Source organism: Centrocercus urophasianus, unplaced genomic scaffold, assembly GCF_019232065.1.
Source record: "Centrocercus urophasianus isolate 14NV4802_14NV808 unplaced genomic scaffold, USGS_Curo_1.0 seq_15, whole genome shotgun sequence".
NCBI lineage: Eukaryota > Metazoa > Chordata > Aves > Galliformes > Phasianidae > Centrocercus > Centrocercus urophasianus.
The window spans coordinates 34,111,035-34,130,516 of NW_024884697.1; the positions used below are offsets into that span (position 1 = coordinate 34,111,035).

Consider the following 19,482-nt stretch of genomic DNA (forward strand, 5'->3'; position numbering starts at 1 on the left):
TTTGGTTGCAACTCTCCAAATCACAGGAGAGTGGTATTTATTCCTCGTGTGTGGCAGTAAAATCTGGCACTACCAAGGAAAGTCTGGCAAAAATGTACACAAATACTAGATCAAGCTATTAAAGATATAGTTGAGAATCACTGAAAGTCACTGGTTGTATAACAGGCAGCTAGATAGCCATTAGCCATTCAAATGCAATTGTCACCTGCAATTGGTGTTAAGGTAAAGAGCCATATATTTCCATTCCAGTTAAGTCTCTCCATGGTACTGGCATTTGGGAGACCAAACCACATTTCTGGGATGATCTAAATAATTTGTAGTATGTAGAATTATTAGAAAACTGTTGTTATAGCAAAGAGTAAACTTCAACCATGCCAAGAAACCTCTAATCGTGATACTACCCATTTGTACATCTATTCTTTACATAACAGAAAGTAATCAGCAAGAAGCCCAGAGGCAACCAACAAGTAAACAAGGTGTTTCTTAATAAACTATGAACCCAACAGCACAGATTTCAAAAATGTAATTTCTGCCTTTTTTTTTTTTTTTTTTTTAATATGACTCTTCTGATGGCTATGCAATTGCAACTGGTGGGTATGAGAACACTGACGTTTTTTACATTGCCCATTAACACGTATTTGAGGGCTGGTTATCTGCTGGTTTTCTTTCAAATCTGCTAAAGTTCATTCTGTAGCATGCAGCACTATTGGAAAAATTTCTTGGTTTGGCTAATTGTCATACCTCATTTTTTTCTTTCAGCTTTGTGATCATAACAATGACAGGGCTGTCCTCTTGCCAAACCATCTGCCAGAAGTCATTCACAGTATTAATCATGGGTCCCTGTGTTGCAATGAATGCCTTCTCTTTACCTCCATATCCCTGGTTTAGAAACAGGCACAAAAACATTTACTTAAAATTCATGTTGTCAGTCAAAGTCACAGGTGAAGATTCTAAGCAGAAAGAGGAATCTGGAATTAAAAAAAAAATAAGTTATTTGAGCTGAAAGCAGTTAGAGCAACAGTAGAGCAGATCAGAAATTTTTCAGTAGAACAGTTTTTCCTCTGGGAACTACTGATTCGATGAACTGAAATGATCCTAAGCATACATCAGTCCCTCTCAAATTTCCCTGCTTACTTGGCTTCTTCTAGCTTATTCTGTTCTGTGAGGTATTGGAGGTTTCTATCATCCAATGGTACTTCAGTTCATGATTTATACTGCTGCAGTGTTTGCAAGATAGTTTACAGTCAAGATGTCATATTAAAAAAATGAGAAAAATAAAACTTTCCTCTGAATCTTCATGACAGGAAACAAGATTTTAAATGCAGGACTGTTTGCAGAGGCAAAGACTGTTCACTGCATCTTTGCTAAGGGAAAAGTACCTTTATGAGACCTTACAGGAGGGACAGCATCAGTGCAGGGAGTACTGAGACACAAAGACAGGCTGGGTAAACAGTGGAGAACCAGAAGGGAGGGAAAGGCAGGAAGAAATAGGAAAAAAAGAGACTGCCTTTTTATTCTTCAGATGAAAAGGAGAACTTGTGAGGTTAGGCAGTGGCAGAATGCCCAACAGCAGTGCAGATTAAGAGCAGCCTGAAGGGAGAGAATGGAGATCTGCTTGAGGTGGTACGGGGCCCTCTAACCACAGCTATTCCTTTTGGGTAGCTTTCTCCCTGCTCACATCCTTCTGCACTGTTATCCACTGTATGGAACAACAGGATAGATCCTCAACTGGTATAAACAGTTCTCCCTCTACTGACCAATTTGACTGAATGTAGTTTGTCAAAGACGGGTGTGTCAGGACCCCAGCCAGACTCGTGATTTCATTTCTTGAGTTGGATTTTTTCTGCAATTGCTCATACTTCTACAAGTGACAGCAGAAGAAATCATGGTATTTTGGCTTTCAGGGTGATGGCACGAAGGACAGGAATATTTCACAGGACTCAAAGCACAGTCTGGCTGATGGATGAGTTGTGCTGTTATCCTTCAGAGACAACTGCACTGCTTATTTACAAGGTGATGTCCTTCATACAAAACACTGAAAGGACAGGATGTAAAATGAAGCAGAGTAAGAGGTGTAGTGGATGTGAAAATACATATTCATATCCTGCTATTTAATTAAGCAGCATTATTGTTGAGCTCAGAGGCCATAATTTCAGTTGCAGTAATATGTTCAACCCAGCTGAGGATCTCTAATCAAAATATTTGATTTTCCATGTAAGGGACTATAGTCCCAAAACATTACTGAAGTATTTTCTTAGTATTGTCTGCCACATCCACTGTGTCACAAGAAAGCTCTGTGTGTGTGTCACTGAGGTATAGCTATCACTTAGAAATAATAATTTCCAACAGTGTGCTGGTAAAGTGTACACATCATGCAACCATTTCAATACAAGGTATAAACAGGTGAATAATGTGCATCTTGGTGCACACATGGATATTTAATACATCTGCTTACAATTATTTTCACAAACTTTTACAATATTTGTTTAATTAACTTGTGATTTCAGGAACGTGAATTGCTAGAGTATGAAAAAGCCATGATCACTGAACTTGTTTGTAGATAACATGACTGCAATGAGCAATCATGGAGCTTATATTGCTGTTGACTCCGATCTTTTCTTTATCGAAATATTGATACGTCCTTCCTGTAAGGCAGTAAGACAACATAAAACAGTAAATACTGAAGTAAACAGGAACAGTAATGCATGCATTTCTTAATATTTTTAAATGTATTTGATAACCTTTTTCTTATTGCAACTATTTTAGCACATTGATGGCTGTGTGGTCTTTGGTACAAACAGCTCGGGAAATTATTTCTGTCACAGCAATGTAGACAAAAAGATTAGGATTTATCAATGAAGGTGGATAGGAATAAAGTGAGAGACACCTTGGCAAAAATGGCTATTCAGGTGGAAAATCAAATATTGTCACAAAAGCACAAGAATAGTGTACATTTACTTACCCTAATGTAGTTAGCATTTATGTAGGTACTCAAGGAGTCAGATGGATTTTTTGGTTTCAAATACACTCTGCTTAGAGGATCTAAGAGCATAAGGAAGATGGAAATTGAAAAGAAAACCCATAATTAGAAGATTTCTATAAAGAATCAGAGACTCGTTGAAGAAAATAACCTATGGTTATTTGGTGTTGTCAAAAGCACTAAAGTATTATGTATAATTTTTTTTCCACTACAAAAACTAATCACAGGAAACTAAGGACCAGTGCACGTTGCTGAGCTGTGTAGAAATATCTCACCTAACTGCAGACATCAAAGCAATGCTATCAGGTCCAGACAATGCTCAAGCATGGTCTAATCTGCCTGTGCTGAGTATCCAGCTGATCTGCCTACACTGTCTTTGGAACTTGCCATTCATCTTTACAGGACCAAATATACCAAGTCCTTCAGATTCAGCACAGATACCTCTGCAGGAAGCTGTACTGTTTCAGTGACTACTTGGATTTAATTTAAGAAGAGGCTCCTCTGTGTGGAGTGAAATCAACCATGTTTTTATATCAATGTAATGTTCACTAAAAAAGCCTGGACTATGCAATCTCTATCCTTCCCTTTGTCCTGTGTTCTCTTTTGACAGTTTGGGAACATTTGTGTGTAACAGAGTGGAGAAAAAAAATATAGGAACATTTTCCTTTATCATCTTCCTTTCATTGTCTTGGATGACCTAGAATGGAATGAGGTGCAATTCTGGTATCTACAGAGCTAAGAGTTACTAAATTCCACCTGCAAACACATTTTTTGATTGCTCATTTGTGATGAAGTGATTCTCCTTTCAGAATTAAGGGCACAATCAGAAAGAGAAAAGGAGGGGAGCGAGATGCCTACATTGCAGTATAGAGACGCACTTTGGCTATCTGGCTTTATTCACATCTTTTCTGAAAGAATACTCTGTTTTTTAAAAAAATTATACGGAAATATTTCTCTACTGAAAAATATTCTTCCAGCTGTTTCTTTAATTATTTAAGTAGAATCAGCAGCTTTCTTTTGTTTTGGAAACAGTCTCTGGAAAACTCATTTGCAGCGCAATTTAGACAAATATTCAAAGATTCTTAGATGGATGCTGAACTGGAAGGTGGTGAGAAAACTTCCTGTGCTACAGCAAAACCTGATATTTTCTTGTGTGACTTTTCACCATTTTTATGAAAAGACAAAAGTTTTGCAAATCAAAGGAAGAGAAGGGTGATCCCAAACATACTCATGCCATTTTATCCCTAGAGGTGAAAGGGACTTCTGGGGAAAGGAGTTGAGCCATTTCAGGACCCAGGCCTGAGTTCTGAATGTATATTTCATAAAATGGGCAAATGAATGAATGCCTTTTAATTCACAGTCTGTGCATGGAAATCTTGTCCTTTGTGTTAAAAGCACAACATGAAGACTGCTTAGCTTTTTTTTTTCTCCCTTAACAATATGAAGGCAGGAAATCTCTCATTCCTTTTCAGCACAGAATGATTATTAGCCACTTCCACAAGTGCCTCAGGCTACGTGGCCTTGAAAAAACATTCATTTCCTCTAGTTCACACACTGCCTCCAATTCTGATACGGCCTGACCCCTACCTTAAAAAACCTCTTCCAAGCAGACTCAACATCCAGCTTAACCATACCTTGGGATAAATTCCTCTAGTATTGAGGATCAGCTAAATCAGTTGCAGAATTTATGAAACTCTCCCAATTCCAATCAGATAAGAAAAAGCTGTTTTAGAATAGCGATCTTTTATAAATTAAGTCTTGATCACTTCTGAAATAGAAAATTGCTCTACACTTAGCTCAGAAATGAGGAACACCTGAGCACTGCTCAAGATCCAGAGCCACTGCACAGTCATTGCACACAAATGGAAGCAATTAGCTTACTCCTGAATGACAACTACCTTGGAGGTAATCATCTTTTCCTCAAGGATGGCAAAGCCTGAGAGTCTGAAGCTACAGGAGAAAGACAGACGGTGGGTGCAAGGCTGAATTCATCAACATGTGTAAAACATCTTGAAACGCAGCAAGGCTGTTAAATACTTGGAATTGCCAATAAAAAATGCCACCTACAATAATGACCGTGCCAAAGTTACTGCTGTTTTCTTCCATATGTCCAGGAAGTCTGGGACAGTTTTCTCCTTAAGGCACTGGTTAATGCAGAAGAGGCTTCCTTTAACTCCATCTTTAACAAATTAATACTGGTATGAATTTACCAGGCTCGAGGGAGTTAACGACCTGTAGCTTGCCCCCATAAGACTAGCCCATATAGGGATCACATCATAGCATGGCTGGCACTGCCAGACAGCTTCCCCTATGCTGTAAACACTGGAGTTTCATCCACAGCAAGAACATTGCTTCGTCATGAAGACCCCCAGCTTCATCCCATTGCACAAGCTCTATCCTACTTGAGGTCGTTTTTTTCATCTTTCATTTAGACTGCTACTATGTGCTAAATTCTTTAGAGCATGGGTATGTTTGTTTTTGTAGTATTTGCAAGATAAGTCACTTTTTTGCCTTAGATCAGTTCTAGTTACCTCACTGACAGTAGGACTGAAAAAGTGTAAGAAGGGCTGTCCCTATGGCATGTCTCTTTTTTGGGTAGGAAAAGAAGCTGAATATGTTTTGGGGCAGACTGCTGTCCCACTCGCAGCCCAAAACAGTCAGATAGCTTTTAAATATCAAAGCATTTTGAAATTCACTCCTGTTTTGCTTGGTTTTGTTTGCAGTCTCTAAATCAAATACGAGTACTGATATTCTTTGATAAAGATTGCAACACAGGACAGAGAAGAATCCAGACTGTATCCCCAGTCTATGCCAGCTGGGGAGTAAGCTATTAAACTTGCAAGTATCATAACTACCTCAAAACACTTCATATACACAGTACCTGTAAACTACACTGAATTTTTTAATTTTGACTGAATCATGTTCCAGCACTTCCATTACAGTCCAGGATTTCCCAAATCTCACTGATTTATGGTGGTGAGTGCTTCTGCATTTTAAAACTTGCTTCAGCATTAGAAAATAATTTCACTGATGCAAAGGGAATTTTTCTTAATTTCTAAAAATAAGGTATGCCAAATACCCACTTATGCTATTAACTAACATTAATTAATCAATTACAACGCTATTGACAAATATAGTAGTTATAATAGTAGTGACTACAACTAGAACACATTCTGTCAAATCGCGTGAAAATACAGAAACCCTTTGATGAAAACACGTTAAATTTGCCTAAGAGCAAACTTTTTTTTTTATATTCTGTTATGCAAATATGATTTTTATCTTTTGTCTCTGAGAGCCTGTTGGGAATCCTATGGCCTTCACAAGGGAGCAGGACTGGAGCAAATAAGACACCAGCGAGCTCAAAAATTCTCAACATCAAGAGAATGGTTTCAAAGCATCTGCCTATAAGCTTGTGTAAGAGATTGCCTTGTTCACGTGATTTAGATTTAAGTTTCCCCTCGTCTTTAAATGGAGTGTCACAGCCAGTTTTAGCACAAGCAATTCAGGAACAGCATATGTATTTGTGGACCTGACCCCCAGGTGCTTTGCATCTTCATGTTACTGTCAGTCTGCTCTACTGCAGTGACTGCTTTCATGCATGCTCTTGCCTTGAGTGTTCTTTATAAGAAAAAATAAGGAGTGATGCCCAGGTACGTTGGATGTATGTCACACACACATACCCACTCAAACGGTGTTAAGCCACTGTCCCTCTGTGAGCAAAATCCCACACCTGCTCTGAAGCACCACAGCAATCCTCCTTCTAGTTTGAAGTGGAAAAGTGGAGTAGAAAGGGGAAGAAACACATGTGTTTGAAGCTGACTGCATGCTGTGAGGACATGTGTTATGGGCTGCAGGAAACAGCTGGTGAAGGTGTGAAATAAGATGGTAAAGAGGGAGCATCAGGGCTGGTTTTCCACTACAGGGATGTAACTGTGATAGAGCCTGGGGTAGGACTGGCAGCACAGGAGGCCAGAATGCTGAGGGGATGGCAAGGGAATGCAATCAAAGATATGGGGAGGGCTTCCAGGGCTTTCACAGGACTAGTGAGTGGCATCTCAGTCAGTGGGATGGATAAAGAAACAGTGACCCCAAGGAGCAGTCCAGCGACTTGTCTTTTCCTCACTGGATGTATTAGCATATTAATATATAGCAAATAACACTCAAAACTTACAGAGAAATCCTAGTGTTTGTATATGAATGTTGGCTATACTACACTGCAAACAAAACATCTTTCATAGATATGCAATGTTTCCTGCACTTTGGAGTTCTCCACGTATAACTGGTTTCAGCAGGCAGTAATTGTACTCATGCTGGTGCCTGCCTGGGTAGTATCTACTAACACTAGCCTGCCCCCATGCTCCCTGTGACAGAATTATCTGTGCTGAAGTTATCTCTTAGAAAATGAGAACATCCCAGTGCAGAGGGTGGAGCAGGCAGGATGGGGCATTTTTAGAGATAATCCATCAATTCCAACATCACTTGTTACCACAAGTGACACACCAGTGCTGGGAATGGAAAAGCTGACATGGGTGCACTGAGCAGTAGGTTGATATCATCTGAGCAGGAAACCAGAAAGACCACTCTATTTAATGGTGCTGATTGTTTCCAAGCCCTTTTGGACTGGATGTGGGTGTGTGAGTATTTATTATGAGCATGTGCCTCGATCCTCAAAATATCTCCTTTGAACATGCTTGGTGCTAACACACACCAGACCTTTTGATTTCTGTCAACAAGGGTTACGAAGCGCCTGTCAAAGAGTAGCTGTGATGCACATCAGCAGTGAGCTTTAACTGAAAATGTGCCTTCGAGTCAGCTGTGCACCCTGACTGGCTGGAAGTGAGAACATGAAGGCATTCTAACTCTCAAAACTCATAAGCATCAACAAAGGCCCAGCTGTCATAACCCAATTCAGAACACATGCAGCAGTGAAGCAGGTCTTCCTGCACTCATGAGGTGCTCCTGAAGGTGAACCTGATGCTATAGGCACTGTAGGAAGGGAGATATCTTTCTAGAAATGTTGCTCATCAGGCAAAGGCAGGCTTGAGTGATAACCTGGCTCTATTGCAGTCAACAGCAAGCTCCTGTTTTTGTCAAAGGGGTCAGGATTTCAGCCTCTGCATACCCTGTTGATGCTGATCCAAACTGTTGGGGCTACTTAGTTTTCTAATTCCTTGGTAATTGATAACTTTCATTCAATTGCTTTCACCTATTTAATTCCCTTCAACATTCCTGTTTTACTCAGCTGCATACAGCTATCTGTTGATATAGATGAACTGACCTTGAAGTCAGTGAGAATTTTGCTGGTAGCTGAAAGGAAACAAGGACTCAACACAATGCATTTTTTTCCCCAACTGTGTATCAAATCACATTTCTGAGGCTAATCAAGCAGTTGAAGGCCATTATTTCTCATTCGACTGCAAGGTCTTAGGATGGTGTAAGCAAATTACAGTACATACAGGCTCACTGGGAGAAATCTGGTCATTCAAAGTGTGTGAATTTGCATGACTGACATGTAGCATAGTCCTACAAGGACATTATAGAAATTACTAGAAAGCAGTTTCCTAGTGAATAGGACATGCTGTAATTTAAAAATAGTTCAATTTCAGAGAAATCTGTATTTTGAAGGAAAACTATTCCACTGAAAAGTTTTCTATCACCTCTAATTATAACAAACCAATTGTTACTATGACAGAAATAAATAATTTGGGCTGATGAGAATACAGACACAGTATAGCAAAGCAGTAGCAAGTTTACAGCAACAGTGAAGAAGCACTATGTTCTTATAATGTAAATGTGTTTCCACAAAGCCATGCAATGCATGGAGAAGAAAAATAATTAAAACAAAACAAAGTGGACTCAGAAAGATGGAAGTCCATTATGAGAAAGGATAGGATGCAATTTCTCTTTTAGTCTGGGCAACTTAATGTAAGACACAATGTCTGCTAGTTTGACCCAGCTAGAGAGAATTCAGTGAGAGGCTGCACTCTGCTCAACGGTGCAGGCTTTGATACAGGCTACAGCCTCGGTCCTCTCACTCTCCAGATCAGGGGAGCTGCTATGAGGCATGGCATATCCATCTCAACCTGTTTGCCTGAGCTGTCCTCTAGATTAAAATCAGCATACACCTAGGCTGCATTTCAGCATGTGGTTGGGATGCAGCCAAAGTGTGCATCTAATGACTAAGGTATCCAGGCAGAATCCTGCACCGGTCAGTCCCCCAGAACTGGATTTTTGCTTGCTTTCTGCATAGACTAAAAAGACACTTATGAATAGGTGCACAGCAATCGAAGATAAGGACAACTAACTGTTCATGGCAGTATGTTCTCAAAGCAGACTGAATTTCATAGTAGGGCTAACTCACTTACTTGGCAAAATTGTTTTATAGCGGTTTTTAGTTCCATGACTCGGGATGTCAATTTCTTTGGGATCCACAAAATTCATTGGTATTTCCTATAAAAAATAAATTAAATCAGATTGGTGTTTCCAAAGGAACTGTACAGGAAATTATCCCCAGAAGGCCATCTGCTGTTACACAACTGTCTTTTGACATCAAAGTTATTAAGAAAAAAGTGGTTCCCACCTCAAGTCTGTCAACACCCTTCCTTTAATAAACACAGGAGTTGCATACTGAAAGGGTGACTTCCAAGGAATACTTCTGATGAATTATTAAAGTCAAGGTTTTTTAGAAGATTAGGAGATATGCTAGAAAACACAATAGTACTAGAAAAGTGGAGTTGAAAAGTGCAGTATCATAGCAGGAAAGAACAGCATTTTGTATGAATGGACTGAGAGCTTTCAAGATAATTAAATAATATATTACTATATATATTTAAATTTTGTGCAAAGCCCTTAACAACATCAGTTAAAGATCTTGCTTTTTACAGCAATGATTAGGCCTCTGCATGCAGTAACTCAAAAGTATATATAAAAAAATAGATCTATTTGCCTTGATTCTCATTTTGAATTTTTAGCCTCTGAACCACATTACCTCCCTTACATCTGAAGTTGTGAAAATAACTGATGTGACAATTTGACTTACAGTTCATACTGAAAAACAATTTGGAAAAAAAGATAAAATAAAAATACTCCTAATTTACATTGAAGAAAATGCTTCACTTGGTCTAAGGGGGAGGAAGAGTCATTTGATTTTGAGGTCTCAAAATACTGTTAGTGTTCTTACGGTTGAATGAAAAACAAGCAAACAAACTTTGGAAATGACAAAATGAAACAGTTATTCTTCTCTTCCCTTCCCTCCTCCCATGAATGACATTTACCAGCTAAAACATGAAAGATGTTTCAGTTGATTCAAATCTTCATTTTTTCCCCAATTTATTTTGGTTTTGGCCAGTGCTGTTTAAATTATCTTAGCGTAAGATGGAACATGATCTTTGTTAAATTAATACATAACAAAGTTATGGAGATTTCTGGAGATTTCAGAATTCTGTTATTAGCCTGGGAAATTTATCCAAAGATAGTGGCATATTACATAATTGCCTCTTGCAGACACATAGGAACTTGAGGAGGCACGAAAGGTACATTCTCACTCTGTACGGTGTGGACTTCTTTTGACTTGCACCACTGGAAAATTTACTCAAATATTTTCCTCCAAAATCAGCCAGTTTCTAAATCCAGAGACCAAGACCTGACCAGGACTTCAGCAAAGATCAAATGCACGGCCACCATTCTTCAGACACATGGCTCCTGTGTGCTTTTATAAGACAAACAGGGACATGGCTCTGTTTCTTTCTAGATCTCTTCCTTGCTCTTCTACTGAGTTCTCAACAGAATGAGTCTCTGCCTCTTTTTTCAGGCTAGTAAAAACCATGCTGCTAAAATCCTTTTTTTCTTGCACATTCAGTTCCATTTCCCTGCACTGCCATCCATGCGATGCCTGTGTTAAGGGTAGGATCTTAGTTGTAAAGCTCCACTCCTGCATAAATCTCATCTAACTCCTCCAGGTCAAACCATGTCTTCCCTGTCCTACTTCTGATGCTCCTTCCTTCATACTCACTTCCTTTCCCCTTTTGTACCCATGTCTATCCTCTTCCCAGTGGTCACCTCTATGAGGATCTTCTCCTTGGCCCATGGGCTCTGAAGGGTGCCAACTAATATGGGTTGTGAGCACCTTGCACTCACCTAGTGGCTGAGACTCACTGGTCCAGTAAACTCAGTGTTAACATCAGTGGTGCTCTGCTTCTGAAAGATTTTATTGCTGAACTGAACAACAGGAGAGGGCAATACGTTAAGCTTCTGTGTAACAGAATCTATGCTGGTTATCTGAAGAGTCTAGAAAAAAGATGTGAGGAAGGGCCTGCACAAGTGATTATTGTCAGTGGGGCTTTTCCAGTCACCTAGCTATCTCCTTGTTGATGCCTCTTGAAATTTTAAAATAGTTCATTAGTTGGCCAGTTACTGACAGATGGAGAAATGCTAGCAAGCTGAAAACAGGAATGTATTTCTTTGGCCAACAATGTCAATTAATAATATTAATTACTTACATCCTGTAAACACTCTGTAGTCAGTGGGCTCCTCCCAGTATTAAGTACTTATGAGTCCAAGGGCACAGACAGAAATCTGCCAGTGCACTATGGATCTCAACCACAGACAGGTCACTTATTGTGAGGCTGGCTACGAAATGCAACAGAGGATTCCAGAATAAAATTCAGGAGTTGATGAGGAAACCATCCTGCTAGTGGGGGGATAGATAAACCCAGCTGATTGCAAAACGCATGAATTTTGTGTGAATAAGCACACAAAATCTGTAGGTAACTAGACAATGCACATCAAGCTGTCTTACATAAATGTATGATATTTTAAAATAGAAATTTATAAGCTGAAGGCAGTTGCACTCATGTAACTATAAATTCATATGCACATAGGCTTTTGTTCTTGGGCTCCTCCACCTATCTGGGTGATAATGTTCTAATAACAGGAATTCTGGTTCATGTTTGGCTTCTCAAATGCTACATCCATTCATGCACATAAACAGATATGACTTGGGTCTCTGAGAGCATTCCAGAAAATTTGGCAAAATTTAGGAAAATGGAGGCAATCCAGTTAAGGATTTGCTATATTCATGCCACCTTTTTGATGAGAGCCAAGTTTTACAGATTCAACTATCTCACTCTTTCCCATACAAAACTGCCCCTTCTGAAATTCCAGTGTTTCAAGAACTGAAATTTCTCCATTCCATCACCAAGTTCTGAAGTTCTTGTAAGTAGTAGTAAGCTACTAAGCAGATACTTGCTGGATAATTTATGTTTCTTCTTCATTGCAGATCAGGTATTTGAGTAAAAATATCCAAACTTTCTGCTAACCAAAAAGAAAACAAACGAACAAAAAAACCAACAACCAAAAAAAAACCAGAACAAGAAAATAGCATTTTTGTCTTAATAAATATTGTGCAAAAGTATTTTGAACATTTGATACTGACAATTAAAAAGTAGAACTAATACCCCTCTATAATGGTAATTAAAATAATTCTTTAAACCAAGTGTAACTCGAAAGATATCATCTTTCAGTTTTCCATTGAAAACTTCAAACATCATTTCTCAATTTTCAGCACAGTTGGCACTGTTTTCATGGGAAATAGTAATTTTAGTCTCAAAAAGACTTTCTTGTTGTATTTTCTTAGCTACTTAAAACAAGCTGACTGAGCAGAATGAGTGAGGGTTATATATTGTGTTCTTTATATGCTTAGCATTTCTACTAAAGCTATTATCTGTAGCCAGGAAGACATTAGACAGAAAGTGTACAGCAGCCTCATCTTAAAAGACGTTCAAAAAAAATCTAAAACTGGAACAGAAAAATCGTGATCTTCAAAATAATTCTCTGGAGATATGGAATGGCCAAAGTTGCATTGTGTCCTACTGAAAGAAGAATAAAATACGAGCATCAGTTGATCCAAAACCAAGCAGGGATGTTGTGTGAGAGGATCTAGGTACATGAGATTCTATGAATAGGCCAGCTTGTTAGGATACAGTTCATAGAGACACGGGAACTTAAAACATGAAAAAATTGTTTCTCCAAACCTTCCAGCCTAAGCCACAGGATGACAGAAAATGGTCAATATAAATGGTGGTAAAAGAATGTTGGATGCTTAGAATTTTTTGCATGTGCAGGCTAACCAGTTGCTAGTAAAACAACTTAGCGATTTATTTTTCCAAAGCAAATGACTTTCACACTAAAGCTCGTCTCTTTAAAAGAGAAAAAAAAAAAAAAAAAAAAAGCTGGACTGTTTCATAGGGATGCAATCATTCATATTGAAAACTAGTCTTAGATGAAACTCATCATTTATTTCACCGACTCACATCCTCAGACTTTTAATAAGAATTGAAAGCCTTCTATGTCTTTGTTAGACCTGTGTCAGTTTTGCCTGTTTGTTTGCTAATGAATTATAAAAACTAAAAACTTTAGGCTAAGGTTGAGTTCAGTAGTTGGGTGCGTTAGGTGTAATGGCGATGGAAAGTGCAGCAGTAGCAGCAAAGTCCTAGGCTGCAGCAAGTAAAGGCCTGCTCAATTGCAACAGCCATGGGCAGAGAAATAAAGCAAAGGAGCCGCTCACCTTTGGAAGGCCTCAGGTACACAGAGATCTCCAGCAACATACTCTTGCCTCCACTGCCAACCCTTAAATGAGGTCTGGGAAGGGGCAGATCCCGGCTCCACCCATTCCAGTCACTCAGGTGCACTGTCCCTGGTTTAGCCCTGCCTTCCTACCAGGTACTCAGTCACTGCTTCAAGCCATGACTTAGCATCTCCACTACAGTTTGGTTTGGCAGATCTTGCACCCTCTGATAGCAAGCTTTCTGAGAGAACTGTAACAATGGTATGAGCCTTTCTTTGTTTTGAACTGGCCACCCCAGAGTGTTCTTTTAGCAAAAACCACAATGAATATTCATCCTTGTTTACTTTCTCAATACTGATGGTTTTATAGGCTTCCATTAGAACTGCTTTCCTAGTCAGGAGTCCTTGACTGAGTCTATTTAATATCTCTTGATACAGAAGCTGCTCTAGCCTGTGATGATATTTGCCATACTTGTTCATGTGCTTTGGGATGGAGTAATCAGAACAGCTTGCATTTGTGACCGTTATAATTTTTTCACCATTGTAAAGATGTTTTCTATTTTATTCTTTACTTCCTTTATCACGAGTCAGCCTTGTACTTCAGAACCCACTGAAGTATGGAGAACGATTTCCCCCTGAATGCATAATGTTTTATTTATCAACCCTGAATTTCATTTACCTTGCCACACTCATTTAATCCTTCTGGAACTTCTTTGAAGTCAGTTTCTGATTTTACTACCATTCATAACAGAATATCATCATCAAACTTTATCACCTTACTATTTAACCCCTTTTCCAGATGGCTTTTGAGCATCTTGGTCAGTTTCAGCTCCAAAGTAGATGTCTCTGAGATTCCAGTGATGACCTTCTTTTACTCTAAGAAGCATCTATATCTCCTACAAATCCTTCCTATGTTGAAAACACTGCATTGTTTCTTCCCCACTGTACTGCATTTGCTCATATATCCATTGGCATCTTTCTCTATCATAATTCTTTGCTGTTTCTCTGACACATACATCAGATTTACAGATCTATAGCTATTTGGATCTCTTCTGGAGCCCTTCTGAAGAAGGACTTGTTGCTGTTGTTTTTTTGTCTCCTCGGATACTGGGACCCAAGTGCTAAGCTATATCTGCCCTGTTAATACATCAGTAATTGCATACATGAAATCCTCCAGGGCTCCTGGGTGAATACCAGCTTATTCCAGTGATTACCTTTTATTCACTTTATTGATCTGTTCTGTTCCATTAACACTTCAATATCAGACAGACCCTTTTGTGATCTATTTTAATCTACTTCTGCCACACAAGTATGAAATTCCACACATTCTTCTATGGTTGACCACAGATGTAAACGACATAAACACTCTTCTCCTATTGCCTCACCTTCTCCAAGTCTTTTTTTTATTCCTTTGATCTATTGATCCTTGTACTCTCCATTTAATTTTGTGCTTTTGATCTATTTAAAAATAAAGCTATAAGGTTTTCTGTAAATTCAAAACTTTTTTTTTGACCTGCCTTATTCAGCTTTCACATTCAGCCGGCTTCTGTTTACATTCAGTTCTATTTCCTTTGTAAACATTATCTCCTTATATCTGATAAACTTTTTAATCTGTCTCTTTTGCAGTACTGGTCTTTTTTCAAGTATTCTTCAAGTAATGTTAATAACGTGTTTTCCATGAGTCAGTTTTCCTGCTGTGATTTGTTTCATCCTGGTCACTGTCTTTGTTGTACATTCCTTCCTACCTTTTAAAATATACTAAATACACTTATAAGAGTCTTTTCTGGTTGTTTTTTGGGTTTTTTTTTTTTTTGGTCTTGAGTATATTAGGCCCATACTATGGAGTATTTGCTAAGGACATGTTAGTCTGACTCAGGAGCTGCTTCTCTTTTTATGGTGTCTGTGTTTGCTCCAAAAATGTCATTTGCAGTAACTAAAAGTTTAGTCTTTGAATTATAAACATTACTAACAGGTGATTACATGGGGATGAACAAATTCTCCAATTATTACTATGTTTTCTGTCGCCACATCCTTATGATCTCTCTGAAACTGTCACAGTGTTACTGCTGGATGTTAGTACCACAGCACTAATGCAACTTTCATCCCACCCATGAACAGAACAGGAATCTGTGTTATCTATGGCTATAGATAACAGTTATCTACGAGTTATTTATTTATTACAGTTGAGTTCAGATTTCTAAACGTAAAACACCACCTTGGAACAACCTAATCCTCCCTTCAGAAATAATTTGCACCTTGATATTAAAATGTTGCCCAATTACTCTTTTTCTACAGTTTCTGTTGTGCCAGTCATCACAAAATCCTCATGTAAAGCTTGTTGTTAAACTCACCATGAATTCTGTTTGAAGTAAATGAGAACATGCAACTGCATCTCGAAGCTGCTGCCTTGTGAGGACGCGGCCAGCTGACTGCAGGTATTCCATGGCCACTTTTTCTCGTGGAGTCGGCACAGCAACAAAAGGCTCAATACTTCCCAAACTACTCATATCCAAAGTTAGAGAGACATTGGATCCTCGCCTGCATTAGAAAATAATTAAAAGTTATTTTAAAAGTAGAATGTACTGTAAATCCCATGCTCATGCAGCTGTCTCTGATGGTGTAGTCTGTGTAGTCACTGGGATATTTGGATGTATGAAAAGATTGGTTTCACTGGGACACTGGGTGGCCAGAAAATCAAGATTTTACAGCTCTTCCTACATCTTGAATCCAACAACTGACTCTTCAAAAACAGTCTGCTATGGAGGAACTTCAGACTGTTCTTAAAAGAGGAAAATGTTTCTGGTATGCTACTTAATCTTTCTGTGTGCCAAATATGCAAGTGGTATGTTAGTAAGAAAGAAATGTTTCACAGAAAGAAAAGGGAATGTATTTGTAGCATGTATGTATAACAAGCTGGAAATAAATTCATGGATGTCAGCTGCATCTTTAAGTATCTACTCAAATTAAATACAAAACGTGGAGGGGGAAAATGATAAAATCAGAAGAATAAGTGGAAAGGAGGTGCCAACATCATGGACTCTAATTTAATGGACAGTGTCATGGGTGAGGTAAGTGACAAGTGAGAGGCAAAAACAGCACTGAACCACAGAAGAAGGAATGGTCACAGACTTAGAGCGCTTATTCAGAAAAAATAGGGGAAAATATCTTTGAGCTGTGGAAATACAAATAAAGCATATGACTGCTAACCTTTTTGTTGCTTTCTCCAAATCACATGTAAAGAAACGTTTTTCCTAGTTTCAACTCATTAATCAAAAGTTACCTACTCAGTCCTTAACTTGAGGCATACTGATGGTGATAAATCCATGCTCTTTTAACTGTGATGACTAAATGCACATCTTTAGGACTTTATCAGAATTACTGTATTTACTAATCAGAAATTGGTACTGTGAAGGCTATGAGTTAGCCAGCTATCTCTGAACTGGGCTACAGATACCCTGCTCAGTGTAAACATGTCTCTAACATCAAGCAGCAGTGTGAACACAGAGATGTCACAACACAAGTTTTATCCCCTTGACTGTAATGCATATTGGCATATATTATTATAGATACCACACAGGCAGAATCATAATCAGTGAGGCAACTGTTATCACTAATGGGGGAATGCTTTCCCTTAGTGTGCAGCAAAAGTTGTGTTCGCAGTTGCCTGTTACTCTCCTCTTGTTATCCATGGGTGGCCTAAAGATACTTGAATGTACACATATTTACATAAATTATTTGTTCTTTTCTGATGTTGTGACTGAACATCATGATGTGTTGCAGTTCTATTTTCAAATCTTTTTTATGTCACCAGAATAAGTATACTCTGAGGGTTTATTGCTTTCTTCTCTGATTGTAATCATACTAATAGAACACTTTGTTTTGTTCTGACACAGCTTTGATGCCTTCCCTCTTTGTCACACATGTCAACAGATCCCTTAGTAACTTTGTTTTAAATTAAACCATTTCTATCATGTCATTCTGCATGAATAGTAATGATTTCAGCCACCCACCTGACACTTAGCAAAACACAAAACTACAGTTGCCAGGAAAATAGACCACCTGATGGAACTAGTGAATCTCAGATAGTGCCATAGTGTCCGTGAGCCTATTTCAGCATAAACGATGAGTGGGTGACAATAAGAAATGTGCTGTCCAAGCACGCAGATGGTTACAGTGAGTCAGCAACAGAAGCTGTGGTGGGAGAGAGGCAAGACGGAGCAGAAGTGGTTGCAGACAGCTGGCCGCCTCGTTAGACAGGGACAACTTTTATTGGCAGAGGGAAGATGGAGGGGTAGGATTCTATTAATTCACCTAGGTGGAATGCAGGGCTGAAGGAGCATATTGAGCAGAAATTATGAGCAGCTGTTATATGATGTGTGATTTTACTCTATCACACAGAGGTCCCATATGGTGGCTGCTCTCTGCAGGCTAGTCCTGGCTCATGTACCTGAGCCACATCCTGAGGGACCATTCCTGTCTGTAGGATAGCCAGTCCTTCAGACATTCGTCAAGGAAAACATCCTGTTAGACTACATTCTCATAAAAACCATCTTGCTTAAGCATCTCTTCTGACCATGACTAGCAATTTATTCCACAGGAAAGGGCTGTCCCTCAAACAGGTGGTTCTGAGGGTTTCTATCACAGAACAGATCTTTTGAAAATGAGCCAGAAAACTATAGAAAAGGTGTGAAATGAATCCAAAATGTTCAGACTATCTTTGGTTGAGAAGCGGGTAGCAATTGAGATCCAGCCATACTTCTGGAAGAGTCTACTGAGATTTCCTAGTATAGAGGAAAAGTATTTTCATTGTTTAACAACAAAGTGCAGTGAAAATGTTAATATTTTCTTTGGCTTTTACATTGTTATAACTGACAGTCTTGGCAAAAAGGCTATTTCCTTTCTAACAACAACAGAAAATATACCTGGTCTAATTATAACTTTAAGTTTATAGCTTTTACCATTTATGGGGATTATTGATGAATACCAGTGTTGAGAGTCAAATAACTTAGTCTGAAAAGAAAATGTAGTTTTAGCTACATATTTAACACATTGAAATCTATATACAGAATAAATACTGAGCAGAGGACAGAAAATAACTACCTAATGGACTGCAACCTTGTTAGAAATACCATTTGAAGGCATGGGATGGACAATAGCTGTGAAGGTAATTCTTCCACAAAAATGGGCAACTCAACACTTTCAACAAGAATGCCTAAGTTAATAAAAAGCTTTTAAGAATGTTTACACTAGGTAACTATTGCCAAGATTAATATTAATCATATTGACTATTGAGTTCTAGACCATACTGATGGACAGAGCTGAAAACAGGACATGATGCTGAAAGACCTGGGAGGGCATGAACTCAACATATTCTTTATGTTCTAAAGTAAGATGCTTGTAGTCTCGGATTCTGCTCTGGCCTCTTGGATTCTCTATGTTCTTCTCATAGTTAAATTGGTCACTTTCTGGAAAGAAGAGTAGAAAGCATGTTAAGCAGTGTGCCTTCCTTTTCTTGTGCTATTGGAGAGAACGCACAATAGATCAATGGGATCACTGACACTGCTAGTCAGACAACTAATTTTTCTTGGGTCCCTCTAAACACCGTAACTACATCCTTCCCTTGCAAACTACAGCGAAGAAGAAGGCACATGCTTATTTTTTCCCCTTATTTCCTAATATTTTCAATTCTATGTCACAATCCTCTATAAATAGCTTTATTTTCTGTGCCCTGTGTTAATAGCCCAGGCCAATTAGAGAAAATTGATTTGTTCCTTTGTAAGTAGAGTCCCTTGCTCTGGAACACCTCAAGTTCTGTCTCGGCGGCGATGTGCATCATGTAAGGAATCTGTAAACATTCGTGACAACATCTCATTAAAGTCAGCTTGAGACTAAATCTTCCGACACTTCATCAGCTGGGACAGCCACATCATTACTGGGTA

General features: G+C 38.7%; 1 protein-coding gene across 4 annotated transcripts in view; it reads right to left on the reverse strand.

Moving 5' to 3' along the window:
• PTPRR (protein tyrosine phosphatase receptor type R) overlaps positions 1 to 19,482 on the reverse strand; it is a 105,044-nt gene that overhangs the window by 19,418 nt on the left and 66,144 nt on the right. For all 4 annotated transcript variants that reach the window (XM_042816407.1, XM_042816410.1, XM_042816409.1 and 1 more), the window contains 4 exons: positions 15,895 to 16,081; positions 9,346 to 9,430; positions 2,963 to 3,042; positions 742 to 879 (listed from right to left, as the gene is read on the reverse strand). In XM_042816407.1, the coding sequence (XP_042672341.1) occupies positions 742 to 879; positions 2,963 to 3,042; positions 9,346 to 9,430; positions 15,895 to 16,081 (490 nt within the window). The remainder of the gene's footprint in view (positions 1 to 741; positions 880 to 2,962; positions 3,043 to 9,345; positions 9,431 to 15,894; positions 16,082 to 19,482) is intronic.